The sequence below is a fragment of the Vicugna pacos genome, chromosome 5 (assembly GCF_048564905.1).
Source record: "Vicugna pacos chromosome 5, VicPac4, whole genome shotgun sequence".
Taxonomy (NCBI): Eukaryota; Metazoa; Chordata; class Mammalia; order Artiodactyla; family Camelidae; genus Vicugna; species Vicugna pacos.
This window is the reverse complement of record NC_132991.1, coordinates 1,276,208-1,294,331: the sequence shown is the minus strand read 5'-3', so window position 1 is coordinate 1,294,331 and position 18,124 is coordinate 1,276,208. Positions and strand designations below refer to the sequence as shown.

At 39.0% G+C, this 18,124-nt stretch overlaps 1 protein-coding gene across 6 annotated transcripts in view; it reads left to right on the top strand.

Annotated features, from left to right (window-relative positions):
- HERC2 (HECT and RLD domain containing E3 ubiquitin protein ligase 2) overlaps nt 1-18,124 on the top strand; it is a 177,455-nt gene that overhangs the window by 58,763 nt on the left and 100,568 nt on the right. For all 6 annotated transcript variants that reach the window (XM_072960744.1, XM_072960747.1, XM_072960746.1 and 3 more), the window contains exons 17-23: nt 2,837-3,037; nt 6,991-7,219; nt 7,356-7,480; nt 11,150-11,328; nt 13,898-14,082; nt 16,268-16,423; nt 17,111-17,296. In XM_072960744.1, the coding sequence (XP_072816845.1) occupies nt 2,837-3,037; nt 6,991-7,219; nt 7,356-7,480; nt 11,150-11,328; nt 13,898-14,082; nt 16,268-16,423; nt 17,111-17,296 (1,261 nt within the window). The remainder of the gene's footprint in view (nt 1-2,836; nt 3,038-6,990; nt 7,220-7,355; nt 7,481-11,149; nt 11,329-13,897; nt 14,083-16,267; nt 16,424-17,110; nt 17,297-18,124) is intronic.

Sequence of the window (18,124 nt, the reverse complement as noted above, 5' to 3'; positions counted from 1 at the left end):
CTTGTCAACATTGGTTATTCCCCCTCCACTTTTTTTTAAAGCCATACAACTGAGTGTGAAGTGGTATCACATTGTGGTTTTGATTTGCTCTTCTGTAATGGAAAGATGATGAACATCTTTTAATGTGCTTATTGACCATTTGTATTTCTTCTTTGGAGAAATATATTCAAGTCCTTTGCCCATTTTTGAATTAGTTTTTTTTTTTAAATCAGGTATATGATTTACAAATGTTTTCCCCCATTCTCTGGTCTTCTTTTCATTCTGTTCATTGTATTCTTTGATGCACAAAAGTTTCCATTTTTCTTCTGTTATCTCTGCTTTTGGTGTTATTCATATTCACGTAATCCATCATCATGTAGTAGATTTCCCACAGTCTTGTCTTCTAATAGCTTTATAGTTTTAGCTCTTAGGTTTAGGTCTTTGATCCATTTTGAATTAATTGTCATATATGTTATAAGGTAAGGGTCCAACTTGATTCTTCTGCCGTTTTTCCAGCACTGTTTATAGAAAGGTTGTTCTTTTCCTATTGGATGGTTTTGGCACTTGTTGAAAATCATTTGACCATAAAGACAAGTGTTTATTTCTGGGCTATCTGTTCTATTTCGTTGGTCTATAAGTTTGTCTTTATACCAGTACCATACTGTTTTGATTTCTGTAGCTTTGTAGTATGTTTTGAAGTAAGAATTGTGAGTCTTCCAACCTTGTTCTTCCTTTCCAAGATTACTTTGATTATTTGAGGGTATTTTGAGTTTCCATATGAATTTTAGGATGGGTCTGTCAATTTTTTGTTTTATGTATTTTGAAGCTCTTTCGTTAAGAGCATTCACATTTTGGACCCTCCAGTTGTTATTCAGTGTCCCCCTTTATCCTTGTTTTTCCTTGCTCTGAATCTCTTTTGTCTGATTTTAATGCAGGTACTTGTTTTATTTTCATTTAATTAGTGCTTGCATGCTATAACTTTTCCATCCTTTTACTTGAAAAAATTGTTAAGAATTCTATTATCTTGTCCTTTGGACTTTTTGTTAAAATTTAGGATAATCTTGTCTACATTTGCAAAAATATCTTGCGTGGACTTTGATATGAATTATGTTCAGTCTGTTATCGGTTTGTGGAGAATTGACATTTTTGCTATATCAAGTCTTCTAATCCATGAAAATGGTTTGTCTAAACATTTATTTGCATCTTCTTTGATTTCATTTATCAGTGTTTTCATCATACAAGTCTTGTCCATGTTTTGTTAAATTTATGTCTTTAATTTTTATCTTGCCTGTCTCGTGTATAATGAGTTTTTTGGATGTTATGTATAGTAGCATCTTTATTTTTTTTTAAAATCCTTGTCAAATCTGTGTTTTAATTGGTATATTTAGGTCATCACACTTACTGTAATTATTAACATGTATAGATTTAGGTCTTCCATTTTAGTGTTTGGCTTTTGTCTGTTTTCTGTTGTTTGTTTTTCTGTTTTCTTTCTCTTGTGTTTTTGGAGGATATATGAACTTTTTTTTTAGTATTCCATTCAACTTTATGTATTTGCTGTAGGAGTTATCATATACTCCCAAACTCTTTGCAGTCTATTTAGAATCATACTGAATTTATTGAAGTAGAGTTGATTTACACTGTTTCAGGTGTATAGCAAAATGATTCAGTTACACATATATATGTTTATTTTTTTTCAGATTCTTTCCCATTATAGGTTATTACAAGATCCTGAATAAAGTTCCCTGTGCTGTACAGTAGGTCCTTGTTAGAATCAATATTTTACTACTTGGAATATTGGAATATAGAAACCTGTTGTTTAATTTCCAGGTGCTTGGAGATATTTCCAGTTTTTTACATTTACTTTTGTTTTTATTGATTTCTAGTTTCTGTTACTGGTTTCTAACTTAATTTTATTATGTTCTGAGAACATTACATGACTTCAAGTATTTTAAATAGTTAAGAATTATTTTATGACTCAGAATATGGTTTATCATGGTGAATGTTCTTGCAGCCTTGAAAATAATGTGTATTCTGCTGTTTGGGTGAAGTGTTCTGTAAATGTCAACTTGATCTTGTTCATTGAGGGTTTTGTTCATTTCTTTTAAATCTTCATTTTTGTCTACTATTCTGTTATTAGGAGGGTAGTTTTGATATTTTCAGCTATGTTTGTAGATTTATCTGTTTCTCTTTTATTTCTATCATGTTTTACTTCCATGTGTTTCGTAGTTCTGTTGTTAGGGGCATTGATTATTCTGCTTTCTTTGTGAATTGACACTTTTATGATGTCCCTTTTTAGCTCTGGTAATTTCCTTCTTCCGAAGTCTACTTTGTCCAATATTAATATATCCACTTTCCATCCTTTACTAAGCCTTTTTTTTATGTTTATATTTAAGGTGGTTTCTTGTAGATAGTATATGATTAGGTTCTGTTTTTCTTGCTTTCTAGTGACCTCTGTCTTTGTTATGTTTAGGCCCATTTAAATGTAACGTCTACCGTTGTGTTTTGCTTGCTCTCTTCTTTTTGTTCCTTTATTGTTTCCTGACTTTGGGTTTATTTGGATAGTTTTTAGTATTCCATTTTAACTTACTGAATTGTTTAATTTTGATAGTGAAAAGATTTTTAAATAACTTTTTACCTATTGGTGGCAAAACGAGATGGGGTAGTGAAATAAGAGAGAAAATCAAAAGCGGTTAGTATGTGAGTTAGATCACTGTGAAAGTGCTTGTGCATTTGGGACAATTAGAGGTGAATAAGTAGTAATTTAAGGCATCTTTGTCCTTCATAACGGTGACTCTCTCGTGGAACAGACTGATAGCTGAATGTGTAGATTCATTTTAGGTTTTTGTTTCTCCCGTAGAGTTTTGCTTGGTCATCTTGTTCTGAGTGGTCCATTGGCCTCCGTGTGCCTTTCGTGGTGGACATATGCTCGATGACTTTTGAGCAGTTGGACCTCCTGCTACGGCAAGTGAGTGAGGGGATGGATGGCACTGCCGACTGGCCCCCACCCCAAGAGAAAGAGTGTATGGCTGTGGCAACGCTGAATCTTCTACGACTTCAGGTATTAATGTTTCCCTTTCTCTCCTTATAAGTGTCTTAGGTATTTGTAATCATGTTTATGCATATTAAAGGGTATGAGTTTTAGCCTGTTGAAATGAACTGCTAATGAAAAATTTAAAGTAAGGTTATAATGAAATGTAATGTGTCGGAGGCTTAAAAAAATATCAATCTAATTATCTTCTGTTAATCCTGGAAGTCAGTCTCTGCATGCAGGTAAGTGTGTGTATGGATTGTGTTATTACTGCTATAATCAGTTTGTTGGCATTCATCAGGGAATCAGTCTTGAATATACTGTCACTGTGTGTGAAGAAGTGACTGGGTGATGGAGAGACCAGCTAGATGTGGTAGTCAGTCTCTCCTCTGGACTAAGAGGATAGCTTCACTCAGGAAACTCCACTTCCTCGCAGGAAAGGTTAAGGTTAAAGGTCAAAGTAAGAAAAGCTGCAACATTGTTTTCCTTTTCCTTTTTTTTTTTAAATAAAACTATAGCAGAAATCTTTGATCATCATGTTTTTCTTTATGATAAAACCCTATGATTTAATGTCAAGAGAACAGTTTTTCTCAGCAAGGTCATTTTCCCCCTTTGTAATGCAAGGGTTTCTGTGTGACCCATCATGTCCTCCTTTTTGGCCTTGGCTTCCAAAAAGCGCAGAGCTCAATGTAATGTTCGTTTGCAAAATGAAACTGGCAGAAGTTTGGAGAGTCCCTCCCTTCCCCAGAGGTTTTCTACAGGAGCTCATTCAGCAGGACACAGGGGTGTAGTGTCCGTGGCATGGGTCCGCTCAGCTTTGTCGCTTCCCGTGGCTTTGTAGAGACATTGCTGTTGGGCTCGGTGCTGTGGGGACCTTGTGTATGTTCTAGGCTCCATTCCATTTGGTCCGTATTTGTCTGATGCTGTATGTTTTTCCGTTGCTTTATTCTGTCTTCCTAGGTCTCTGTTTTAGTTGTGTCAATTTTCTGTAAAGCTCAATTCTTAAAAAGAATCCGATCTGAGAGTCTTTATTCTGTATGTGAATTTAATCTTTTACAATTATTGTGACTACTAATATATTTGAATTTAGTTTTAAGTTTGTTCATTATTTTATTTCTCTTTTAATCAAGTTTCTAGTTTATTTTCCTTTCAAGTCCCTTTAATTATGCCTAAATTTTAAAGTGTAATTTCTGGACATAAATCATGTCATAAAAAATTAAATTTGTTAATTCCTCGAAGTGTTAAGTTAATTAGTACTTCTCTTCCTGAAAAATATAAGGGTTATAGGATGCATTAAACTTTAACTCCCCTTTTACCTTCAGTGTTTTAATTATTCAGTAGGCTTATTACATTAGATCCAAGGCACTCTATTTTTTGGTGTGTGTCTTTTTAAAAGAAAAATGCTACCAATTGCAATGTATGTGATACATCCTGATTTTGGAGTTAAGACATGAAAAAATGCCTCTTAGGATTGATAAAATATATTAATAATTTTTAAACTTTCCTTCAGTTAATTATTATCATAATCATTATTTCTTAAGAGACCATACTCACTCAGATACATAGTCTTTTTTTTTTTTTATTAAACCAGTTTGTTTTGTCATTGCTACTTATATCCCCTCCCTCCTGGGTACCTCCTTTAGTAAGTTTCTTCGTTAAGACCTGTGAGTTTCGTCTGGAAACTCTGCTTCAACACTACTTAAGATAATTTAATGGACTTAGCTTTTTAGGGTATATGTTATTTATTTATTTATTTTTTTATTGAGGTATGGTTAGTTTACAATGTTGTGTCAGTTTCTGGTGTGCAGCACAATTCTTCAGTCATACATGAATATACATAAATTTATTTTCATACTCTTTTTCACCATAAGCTACTACAGGATCTTGTATATATTTCCCTGTGCTATACAGTATAAACTTGTTTATCTATTTTATATATATCAGTCAGTATCTGCAAGGGTACATGTTACTTTATCAGCACTTTGTCTACAGACAGATGTTCTGTTGTGTTCTGACCTTTATTGTTGACAATGAGAAATATTAGTGCAATTATGTTTCTTTATAGCTAATTTGTCTTTCTCTTTGGTAGCCTTTCAGATTTTTGTCTTTGTTTTATTATTTTCGTACATTACGTCTAGCTCAGGATTTACTTTTGTATGAATAACTTGAGATTATGACCCTCACTCAATCTGAGATTACATGTCTTTGTTTTGAAAAATCTTCATTATTCACCATTCAGATTGCTCTCCTTTTCTTTCTACTTTTCCCCTTGGAAAAGTCCTACTAAATGTATGTTGAACTTTCTCATTTTATTTTCCCAAATATCACAACTTATTTGGTATTTTAAAATCTCTTTATCTTTTTTACTGTTCTTTTTTTTATTCTTTCTGTTCTGCCTTCTGGGTGGATGACTCAGTGCTCTCCTTCAATTCACAAATCCTTCCTTTAGCTAAATGTTCCATGTTTTTGAATTGTCCATTTAACACACTTCTGTGATCATTGCTTCACACATACTGACTCATCAGATCCCTGGACCAGCCCTCTGGGGGCGGAGCTTCCATTGTACTGCACAGATGAGGGCACAGAGTTTAGAAATGTCACCCAGGTCGGGTGCCCAGTACCCAGGGTTTAGGGCTGGAACTTGGGGCCCAGGCTCTTCACACCTCTGCCTTGAGGTTTTTATTCCTGTAGCTGTTTTTTTCATTGTCAGAGTTTATATTTTTGGTGTTTTCCAAGGCTTTCATTTTGCTCATTATAGTCTTATCTTTTGGGTTTTTTCCTTGATCTCTAAGAACGTTTACTTACTTTGTGGGTTCATTCCAAGTTTTTTTTAATGCTGACATCTTTTGGGGCATGTTATTTGCCTCTTAATCTGTCTGGACCTCTTCCACATGGTGACCTAGTGTGGCTTGTTTTGACCATGAGGCCACTTTCAGGAGAAGGTTTATGGAATATCCTTTTGCTCTTGACTGTGGAGATGTCCTTAGAGGGCAGTTTGTATTTGTGTCCCTGAGGTTCCATGAGTTCCTTGGCCTCTAGATGAGTTTTATTGTTCAGTTTTTTTTTTTAACTTTAAAAAAATTTTAGTTTATTGAGTTATAGTCAGTTTACAATGTTGTGTCAATTTCCAGTGTACAGTTTTTCAGGTACACATGAACATAACACCTATTCATTGTTGCATTCTTCTTCACCGTGATATTGTTCAGCTCTTGACTTGTGATATCCATACCTGGATGATTGGTATACTTTTTTTTTTTTTAACTGGAGGTACTGGGGAGTGACCCAGGACCTTGCACTCTACCACCCCACCCCTCTAAGTGGTATAAATTTGATTTCACACCTGCTCACAAGGCAGGCTGGGTCTCTCATTTCCTGTGGGGTCTATTTGTGCCCAGAGCCTTGTGTGGGCAGTGGTGTTGGCCTCAGGCCTGGTGGCTGACAGGCAGGTGGCCTCCCCGCCTTCTGCAGGACGCTCAGGTTCAGTGGGCTGTCTTGGCATTTTGTGTCCCAAAAGGCTTTCATCTGCTCTCAGAGCCCAGAACCCCTGGGCTCCCACTGTGTGGATGAGCTCTGGTCTGGCCTTTGAGGCATTTCCTTGTGTACCCTCAGCCTGGCTATATAATTTTAAAGCAGCTCTTTGGTTACATTATAGTCACTGTTTCTGTGTTTGGTGCACATGGTTGGGGGGCGGGTGGAGGTTGCTGTTTCCACGTGGTTTAACGTCTTTGTTGATCTTGGAGCTTTTCCTTGTGTGTACTTATTGTTGGGTTTACAAAATTCCTCTTACAAAATACCTTACCATGGATTCTTAACTACTGTGGGTAAACATGTTTTAATATAGTTAAAAATAATACATATTCTAGGAGTTCTTTTCCCTTATTATTTGAATAAAACTCAATTTGAGGTACTATTTGATCTTTAGTAAGATTTGCAAAGCACTGGTTTTTAGGGCTTCTAAGTGAAAACTGTTTTTCTCCTTTCAGTTGCATGCTGCCATTAGTCACCAGGTTGACCCGGAATTCCTTGGTTTAGGTCTGGGCAGCGTCCTTCTCAACAGCCTGAAGCAGACGGTGGTGGCCCTGGCCAGCAGTGCGGGTGTACTGGCCACTGTGCAGGCGGCCGCCCAGGCTGTGCTGCAGAGCGGCTGGTCGGTGCTGCTACCCACCGCCGAGGAGCGGGCCCGGGCGCTCTCTGCCCTGCTGCCTTGCACAGGTGGGCTTGGGCTCGGAGCAGGGGCATGGTGGGCTGGGCTGGGCTGGGCTGGGCTGGAAAGGTGGGCACAGGAGGGGCTACCAGGGAGGGGAGGGGGCTTACCTCACATTGGCAAACATCACTTTCCGTTTTCCAGTATCTGGCAATGAAGTTAACATCAGTCCAGGTCGGCGATTCATGATCGATCTTCTCGTGGGCAGCCTGATGGCTGATGGAGGCTTAGAGTCTGCCTTAAATGCAGCCATCACTGCAGAAATCCAGGTACGTGAGCCGACGGAGGTGATCTTACCTGCCAGTGAGCTGAGATGGAGACACTGTGCGCTGTATTTGTACTCGTGAAGAAATAACAGCCTTTTGCCAGAATTATTAAAAACTGAAACACCAGCAAGACTTTTAGTAACATCCAAATATTCCTGTAATTAAAACTCTTTTATCTTAAATGGCTTCAAAAAATATTAAGTTACTAATTTGAAAAAATGCACCCACTTCAGCTGTCTGTTTAAATGAATTGACAGTTACCCTGAGCGTAATGTGCGTTCTTTCAGGTCTCCCCAGAAAGTGCCTTTGTGCCCCCTTGCGTTTGAAACCAGGACACTGTCCTGCCTCCCTCAGTTGGTGTCAGTTTTGCCAGTTCCGAATGTCATGTAAATGGAATCATACAGTATATACTCGTTCATGTCAACTTTATTTTGCCTTGATAATGACTTTCAGATTCATCTGTGTTGGGTGTATTGGTTCTGCGGCTGGGCAGTGTTCCACTGTATGGTTATGGCACTGCTGGTCTGTCCATTCTCCTGCTGATAGACATTTGATGATTTTGACTCCGTGAAATTGCTAATGATCATGCTGTGTATTTTGCATATGCAAGTTTTTCTATTGGGTAAATACTTTGAATTAGAACTTGCCGGATCCTAGGGTGAGCATGTGGTTACAGTTTCCCAAAGTGGTTGTGCCATTTACATTGGAACCAGCCTGTGTGAGCGTTCCAGCCCTCGACCTCGTCAACATTAGGCATCTTCTTATCTTTAGATACTCCGGGGGCAGGGTGGGGTGTTAGTTTGTATTTGCATGTGCTAATTGGCCACCATAGCTTCTTTTGTTACTCTGCTTGTTGTAACAGTTTTCGATTCAAAACCTTACACTGCTAAAATTAGATGGAGTAAGTGTATTAGAAATATTTTTGAAAACATACTTTGATTAAATTGAAAAACAATTAGAGGAAATCATATACGTAATGATGTTGGTAGCAACAGTCATTTTTTGTGCACCTTGTTATTTTCAGGGACCTGTGCTGGGTACTTTACTTTTTTTCTCTTTTAACCTAGTCCACTGTGTCGAGTGGGAAAAGTTGTCTTAAAATTCCATTTTGTAGATGTGGACAGGAGCACCACAGATTTGCTGAGGTGTCCTGACTAGTGAGTGGCAGGTTTGCTGACTCCAAGCCTCTGTCATCTGCCTGTGCCCCACATGGCTCTGTGTGACAGCTCGCCTGATGGGGCAGTGACTGCAAACGGGCAGAGGCGGTCCACACGTGGGCCAGATGGTAACCTTGACATGACCCAAGCAGTATTTTTAGAACCTGTTAATTTAGTTAGCACGTATGTTTATTCTGTGCTTCCTGCTGGAGAGCTGGACTCGGGAGCGGGAGGAAGGCTATAGAGATACATGATCCCTCTGATCATAATAAAGGTGCCTAAAAAATAGCCAAAAGGCCATTTACTTGAAACTGAAAATGTTTGGAAGCTACAGGAAGGCATAAACAAAACCCCTCATCATTTAGGAATAATCATTGTTAATATTTTTGGTGTACAGTCTTCAAGACTTTCAAAAGTGCAGATGTTTGCTAATGATACTGCCTGTGGTGCCAGAGCTGGTCCCAGTGACCTGCATCCTTTTCACCCACCAGGTCGCCGTGTCTTGTATGTTTGAATATTCTACTGCTGTGTCCATTTGTTCTGTTGCTTTGGGGAAGTCTGTCGTATGGAAAGGGAGCCACTTTTTAAAAAAAATAATTTTCTATTGATCATTTAGATTTTAGATATTTTTACTACCATAAATTTTAACTGTATTCATGTAGATTATAACTCATTGAGTATGAGAATGATTATTAGGAAAAAGTTCTAGAAATGAAATTGGGTCAAAAGCACACACATTTTAAAACTCTGATCCGTGTTGCCTTCTTATCCTTTAGAGTGGGTGGCACAGTTCCAGTCCTGGCATCAGTCACAGTCTGCATGCCCACGCCCCTCAGGGTGGGGAGGGCTGTCTGTATTTAGACGGTTCTGACTTGTTGTTGTTGAAGTATAGTTGGCTTACAGTGTTGTGTCAATTTCTGGTGTCAAGCACAATGCTTCAGTCATGCATGAACATACATAGATTTGTTTTCATATTCTTTTCACCATAGGTTACTATAAGATATTGAATATAGTTCCCAGTGCTATATACAGCATGAACTTGTTGTTTGTCTATTTTATGCATAGTAGTTACTATCTGCAAATCTCCAACTCCCAGTTTATCCCTTCCCACTCTCTTCTCCCTCTGGTAACCATAAATTTGTTTTCTATCAGACTGTTCTGGCTTTTGCCATTAGGAAATAAAGCCCAGAAGGAAAGAACTTGTTTGCTTTTTCAGAGTAAATTTTATAACTAGAACAATACTTGGTAGGTCCTCAGGAATATTGATTGCATTGATTGGCAACAGATGCCTCCTTTACATTTTTTAAAAAACAATAGCTTTATCAAGATATAATTCACCTACTATAAAGTTCTGTCTTTTAAAGTGTATGAGTTAGTGATTTCTTTATATAGTCACAAAGTCATATAACCATCATCACCACTGTCTAATTTCAGAACGTTTTCATCACTCCTAAAAGAAACTCTGTGCCCTTTAACAGTCACTCCCCATTCCCACTCCTCCCAGCCACGGGCAACCACCAGTCTACTTTCTCCCTGTTCTGGACATTTCATATAAGTGGATTTGTACTGTATGTGGCCCTTTGTGTTTTCAAAGTTCGGCCAGGTTGTAGCATCCATGTTGTACTTCATTTTGTTAAAATTCCTAAGCAATGTTCCATTGTATGGATATAGCACTTTTGTTATCCATTCATCAGCTGACAGACATGTGGGCTGTTCCCTCTTTTGTTATGAATAATGCAGCTGTGAACATTCAGGTGCAGGTTTTTGTGTGGACGTATGTTTTTATTTCTTATTGGCATATGCCTAGGAGTGGAGTTGCCGAGTTTTATGGTGACTCTATGTTTAACATTTCGAGGAATGGCCAGGCTATTTTCTTAAGTGGCTGTACCATTTCACATTCCCAGTAGCATTGTGTGAGGGTTCCGCTTCTCTGCATCCTTGCCAGCGCTTGCTGCTGTTCATCTGTTTTTTAATGATAGCTGTCCTAGCAGACGTGGTTTCCTTGATGACTAGTGGTGTTTAGCATCTCTTCATGTGCTTGTTAGCCATTTGCATGTCTTCTTTGATGATGTATCTATTCAAATTTTTTTTTGCTTGTTTTTAAATTGGGTTATTTTATCTTTCAGTTGTCAAGTTGTAAGAATTCTTTCTGTATTTTGGACGTCTTGTATCAGATACATGGCTTAGGCATGTATCCCCTTATTTTGAGGGTTATTGCTTCATGTTTACAAAACAGATAGACCCTGCCTAGGTGATCACAGCAGGGGTAAAGAGTTTAGGAACTTCACTGAAGGAGGCTGGAGACCATCAGCACTGGCCGCTTAGACACTGGGTTCGTAGGACAAATTGTTTAGAAACTGAGCAGTGTGATTTCTGACAGGTGAATGTGGGCCAGTGTCACCAGTGGTGTGAGTCAGTGCACAAGCAGCTGTGGGATTAGGGCTCAGTGTAGGATTCACACCTGCTGCTGAGATAACTGGTAACCAGTTTCTGTTTTCTGTTTCATGAATTACAGGATATTGAAGCCAAAAAAGAAGCGCAGAAGGAAAAAGAAATTGATGAACAGGAAGCGAATGCCTCGACATTTCACAGAAGTAGGACTCCACTGGATAAAGATCTTATTAATACGGGGATCTATGAATCTTCTGGAAAACAGTGTTTGCCTCTGGTTCAACTCATACAACAGCTTCTTAGGTAAATAGCAGGAGGTACATTTTAATGGGAGGATGATTGGTTTTCATATTAAGGTAGATGTAATGCTGGGATCTTCTCAAAAATGTGTGTGGTTGTTGAGAAAATGCTCTGAAAGTTACCTAGGGTAGGCTTTAGGGGAGAGAGCAGGCTCCTAAATACAGGTGAGAGGGGAGGTTAGCGTATGTGAGGTAGAACTGGAGGTTCTGAAGGTTTTCACACCAGAGAAAAGTGTGTGGTAAACAGAGAAGGATTCCTGCCCTCATTAGTAAGCATATAGATAGACATGGAAATCACCATGGTAAGTTCATTTTGTTTTAAACTGGTCACGTCATTGCCTCATTCTGTAGATCATAGATATATTTGTAAGACAACTTTTACAAGTGGAAGTAAACAAAAGAATGGTGAGGGTTATTTTTGAAGGGACTGATCAGGAGGAGGTAAGCGTCCCAGTCAAGAGTGTAAACAGACGCCGACCTAGACAAGGGCTGAAGTAGTCAGATCTCGTCCACAAAGAGTGAAAATGCAAGGTGGTTTCCGAGAGGCATTTGTTAGACACTGAAAAATGATTGCTCCTTTGTGTAACACAGCTCTGCTGTTTGTGAACTTGGCTCCTGGTTTATTTTTCACACAGAGAGGAAAGAGAGCCCTGGAGGGTTGGCTCAGACACCCAAGTCCAGAGCAGTGGCGAGTAATATACTGGCATGGGGCAGCCTGCCCCCCACAACTGGGGACAGTAGAATTTACTGGGCACACAGTGAATTTTTAAAAGAGGAAGCTTTAGAGCTAGTTCCTTGCATAGCTTTTTAGTACATGCTGATTTAAAAAGCCCTTTTTCCTATTTTTTTCCCCTCTAATCTGATGATGATTGGGTTTTTTTGATTGATAATCACACATTCTGATCTTCAGTATAATGATTTGAAATAAAGTGAATTAATTCAGTGCAGTTGGTGGTAGTGAAGAGAGCTTGGGAATTGCTCCTAGGCAATGTCAGTTGTGACCGTTTGTATAAAGCCGGCAGCTGAAACTCTGCCCAGTTTGGTAACTGGGAGTAATGACAAGCAGTGTTCATGTTGCAGAGTTAATTAAGGATCAAGTGAAAAAATGGACATTGAGTGCTTTGGAATTGAAAGGTAAAAGTTCTAAAGCAAAAAAAGCATGTATCTCAAAGAAGTGCTTTCCTGAGGTCAGCTGCCCCTTCTTTCACCAAGGAGGCAGTGTCCAGGCCCTCTGGCATCACTGGCAGAGAGAGAATGCTGGGTTCCCTGTCCTTGGTTCTGTAACAAGTTACTGTTCTCATGAGGGGCCAGCTCTCCTGCTCTCCTGCTTATTCTGTTTCCTGGGTGTGTAGAGACATCTGATCATCTTACCTGCCGGCACCTGTGCTCTGCAGCCTGGCAACCGCTTGCCACGTTGGCCTGATGAACACTTGAAATGTGTCTAGTGTAGCTGAGACACTGAGTTTTTACTTCGAGTAGTTAAAATTCAGATTTGAAAACTGGGACCTGACTCAGCTATTAGAAAACTTATATGTTTGGAAGAAGTTGGCCATATGAATTTACCTTTTCAGCTCTGCCTTTTTTATGAGTCTTGAGTGTACATCATGTTACTTTCAGTGAAAATTTAGTTGCCCAAATTGAGTTGTGCTATCTGTACAAAACAACAATGGCTTTTGAAGACTGTGTATGGGAAGACTAATAGAAACACTTAAGTGCTTTTTAAATTAGTTTTATGTTGAAGTGATAATATTTTCACTACACTGGAGTAAATACAGTATTAGTACTGATTTTTTCATATTCTTTTCATCTTAATGTATGTGACTGGTTGAACATTTTAAATTACACAGGTGACTCCCTGGCAGCACTTTCCTGTTGGACAGCGCTCTCTAGACCCGCCTCACACCCTGTCTTCTGAACTTTCCTCTTTACTTTCGGTCCCTTTGGCCCACAGGGAGGAGCTGGCTCCAAAGCAGGTGTATAATGAAGATGTACTTCTTTGGAAAACACAAAACAAAAACTGAAGTATGGAGGGACACAGCACCTTAAACACTTCTGGAAAATAGAGAACGCGTCCGCAGCTTTCTCACTAACAGGATGCTATGATCCAGGCGCTTTTCATAGTGTAGATAATGTGCCCCATCCTTTGGTCAGCTTTACCATTTACTCTTTACCTTAAGGGTTTGTGGCTGAAGGAGACTCAGTGTGTTGTTGACTTAGCTGATGCAGTTGTTGAAAAATAGTCTAAAAATGTAAGAGATTTTGGAGACATTTCGTGTACTTTATTCCTTGGGAAATCAGGTTGGAGAAACTGCAGCTCTTAGAAGCACATTTGTAGAGCAAAGGGTATCCTCCTGTCTTTTGTGTCTTCTGAGCTCCACTGCTTAGTTTTGGCTGAGGTGTGCTCATTGCAGGCACACCTGGCACACGTTTGGAGAGGGAAGCCAGCTGCAGGTCACCTGGGTGTATGAGCTTTATTTCTGATTTGAGTTTATGTTGTGATTTTTAAATACCCTCCCCTTTTTTTTAAACAGACATAACTTGTTTAACTTTGCATTCCTCTCTCCCCTCCATAGAAACATCGCTTCTCAGACAGTCGCCAGATTGAAAGATGTTGCCCGTCGGATATCCTCATGTCTAGACTTTGAGCAGCACAGTCGTGAAAGGTCTGCATCACTGGATTTGCTGCTGCGTTTTCAGCGCTTACTTATCAGTAAACTTTATCCGGGAGGAAGTGTTGGTCAGACTTCAGATATTTCTAGTAAGTTACTTAAGTTTTCTTTTTTCTTTCTTTCTATTTTTTGGGAGGGGCTAGCGTAATTAGGTTTATTTATTTGATGGCGGTCCTGGGGATTGAACCCAGGCCCATGTGCATGCTAAGCGTGCACTCTACCGCTGAGCTATATAGCCTCCCCTCTCGTGAGTTACTTAAAATGTTAAAGTGTCTTGTGTATATTTCTGGCTTTTTCATTTAGGCTTTTTAACATGCCTGTTCTGCATGGCCCAGATGTGTAGTTCTTAACACTGTTAGATGCACCAATTTTGGGAGACTTCATTTTGCATCCACTTTTTTTTGGACACACGTTCCTGTATTAGATGCATTAATATTTTTTATTTTATTGTGTTAACATTTAAATTCTTTATTTTTTTTATGCGGGGGTAATTAGGTTTACTTATTTTTTTCATTTAACGGAGGTACTGGGGATTGAACCCATGACCTCATGCATGCTAAGCATGCACTCTACCTCTGAGCTACACCCTCCCCCCAGCATTTAAATTCTTTAACCATCACAGACAGCAACTTGTATGTTCAAGTTGGTCTTATAGAAGATTTATCAAACTTATTCCAGATGTTAGTTAGGGACTGTTGGAGGTGGACATAATGTGGTAATGAAATAGTGACAGACTATTTGTATGTCACCCTGGGAAGCTAGCTGAGTGTAGCAGGAGGAAGGCATCACCGCTGGAGGAAGACTGAGTGAATCTCAGACACAGCCCTGGTTTATTAGCTGCTGGACACAGAGCTGAGTCTTCGGGGGGCTGTAGGCAGCTCATCTATGCAGCTGGGATGATACCTGATGGTGCCTGCGGGGATTCACATAGGATGATGTGCAAGTGCTCAGTTCTGGGCGTGAAGGGGAGGGTACTTCCCACAAGCCCTGAAGGTGGTGGCTGGCTCTCTCTGTCAGGGATGGAGAGGTCTGCTGCTCTTAGTGTTTTTGTAGCTGGTCTATTCTAAAACAACTTAGTTTCTTCCTGAAAATCGTTAGGTACTTGTAGCTGATGGAAAATTTCAGGTTGAAATAGGTGAACTTACAGTCTAAAAGAGAGGACCATCTCAGAGCCGTAAAGTCACAAGGACTAAACAGCTATTAAGAGCCATGTAGGGGGAAAAGTTGTAGATTTTATGAGACTGAAAAATGCTTTTGTTCACTGGAAGTAATTTACAGGCATTAAGACATGGACTTAGAAAACATTTGTATGTGGCTATAAGGTATTAGAACTATTTTTTTTTAATTGAGGTATGGTCAGTTTACAATGTTGTGTCCATATCTGGTGTACAGCAGAATTCTTCAGTCATGCGTGAATATATATATATTCATTTTCATATTCTTTTTCACTGTAAGCTACTACAAGTTACTGAATATATTTCCCTGCTATATATTGCTATACAGTAGAAACTTGTTTATCTATTTTAAATATTACCAGTCAGTATCTGCAAATCTTGAACTCCTAGTTTATCGCTTCCCACCCCCTGCCCCCCTGGCAGCCACAAGTCTGTGTTCTACCTCTGTGAGTCTGTTTCTGTTTTATGTATGTTCATTTGTCTTTTTTTTCCCCTAAGATTCCACATATGAATGATATTATATGGTATTTTTCTTACTCTTTCTGGCTTACTTCACTTAGAATGACATTTTCCAGGGACATTCATGTTGCTGCAAATGGCATTCTTTTATCATTTTTATGGCTGAGTAATATTCCATTGTATAAATATACCACAACTTCTTTATCCAGTCATCTATTGGTGGACATTTGTGTTGTTTCCATGTCTTGGCTATTGTAAATAGTGCTGCTATGAACATTGGGGTGCAGGTGTCTTTTTGAATTAGGGTTTCCTCTGGATATATGCCCAGGAGTGGGATTACTGGGTCATATGGTAAGTCTGTTAAAACTCTTAAGTTATGACTTCAGTGTGGTATTGTTACCCAAAGTTTTTAGATACTGTGTAGTGCTGTGTATGAAAATCAACATAGCCAAATTCACTGTTTCTCAAATTATGTAATATAGAAGGAGTCAAAAGACCAAGTAAGGGTTAATAGCTCCTGTTCGAGGAAATTGTCGTGGGCAAAAGATGTATAGATGAAAGCAGAACAGCAGAACAGTTAAGTCTGTCTACAGAGTAATTTCAGTAGCGAGAATGAAATTGTCTCAACTCTTTCCTCAAGGTCCTGAACTAATGGGGGTCGGTTCCTTGCTGAAGAAGTACACAGCCCTTTTGTGCACACACATCGGCGATATACTGCCCGTGGCAGCCAGCATTGCTTCCACCAGCTGGCGGCACTTCGCAGAGGTGGCCTGCATTGTGGAAGGGGACTTCACGGGTACCTATCTTGTTTCCTGCCTGTGGACATGTATTTACTCTTGGAGGTTGATGTGATGTAAAATTTATCATCTCCTGATAAAACTGCATGCCTTTACTCCATGCATTGTCTAGTCCTGTTGCCCTTCCTCCTTCGGTTTAGTTACTGGCAGTTCTGTAGTTAAGCAGCCTAGTATGGGAGTCATATCAGTGTAAATACAGTTAATGATTTAGAATCATACCACCATTATTAACCCTTGAATAATGAGGTTAATGGTAATTGTCTTATTTTATTTCAGCAGCATAAGAATTATTTGCAGCTTTTAGGACCTTAATAAACCCCCAATGTTTTTTCAAGTTAATTCTGTGACAGTAGAATATTATTATTGAGTGCTTTTATCTGATAAATGTAGTTGAAAATGGTTTTCTGAATTGAAGACTAGCTAATACTTTTGTATTGAAACACAGTGTTTTTGAAAAGTATTCTTGTAACTCAAGTGGTTCTGTTTGATACCTATATTTGTTTCCTTCAAAATGAAAGATAAAATAATCCTGTAGAAATATACCAAAGGACAAGCATTTCTTATTTTGTGATTGATCAGAATTTAAATGTAGCACAAGCTTATAAAGTGGTTCTATAGAATAGACACTTTTGTTTAAGTCTTAAAATGTTTTTTGTTTTGTTTTGTTTTTTTCTTTTTAAATGTAGGTATTCTCCTTCCAGAACTAGTAGTTTCTATAGTGCTTCTGCTAAGTAAAAATGCTGGTCTCATGCAGGAGGCTGGAGCGGTCCCTCTGCTGGGTGGCCTGTTGGAACACCTGGATCGGTTCAACCACCTGGCACCAGGAAAGGAAAGGGACGACCACGAAGAGCTGGCCTGGCCCGGCATCATGGGTATGGCATCTTAAAGGACTTTCACTGAGGAAAACTTTGTCCTAGTCTAACCTCTTCTTGCCTTTCCATTTGTAAGAATATTTGGCAAAAGAAGACCAGTTACTTGCCATTTTCACTGATGGCCGTGTAAGTGGAAACTGAAGATAATCCAAATCAGAAGAGATTTGGGTTTTATTTAAGGAACTTTTTTCTTTTAGTAATACTGGTTATTACATCCCAAATTGGATTATTTTAGAAAGTTCTGGAAAACTTTCTTGGGAGGTGTCTCCAGAAGGTACTGTGGAGGTGGTTAGATACAGTCCACCTCTGGAGGCAGACACTGGTGTGGGAGGACTTTGTGAACTCACTGGCGTTTGTCACAGTAATGAGCTATGGAATCCCCACAGTCAGCTGAGCACTTCCCACCCGCACTGCCCGTAGTGCTTATCAAATGGGAGTGAAGCTTGTTGTCTTCTCAAAGTTCTGAACTTTGAATCTAAGTAACCATGCCCTGTATGTGTGGTTATGACTTCCTTGGCTCACAGAATTAATTGAAGTTGTGGTTCAACTCTCATTTTGTAGGAAAGCTCTAGCAAGGTGGACTTCTTTTACCATTTTTTATGGCATAGGAGCTTAAAACAAGAAGTGGCAGTTGTCCTGAGGAAAATAACCTTAAGATATTGAGCATAGTTTTTTTAAAAAATCTTTTAGTACAGCTAATATTTTCAGCATCATTCATCTACTTCTGAGAACTTAAATGATCATTTGTTACTTTGGTCTGTACACTATATATGTTTGAGGGCATATAACTCGATCAGCAGTTCAGATGTACTCACTGTAAAACGTTTT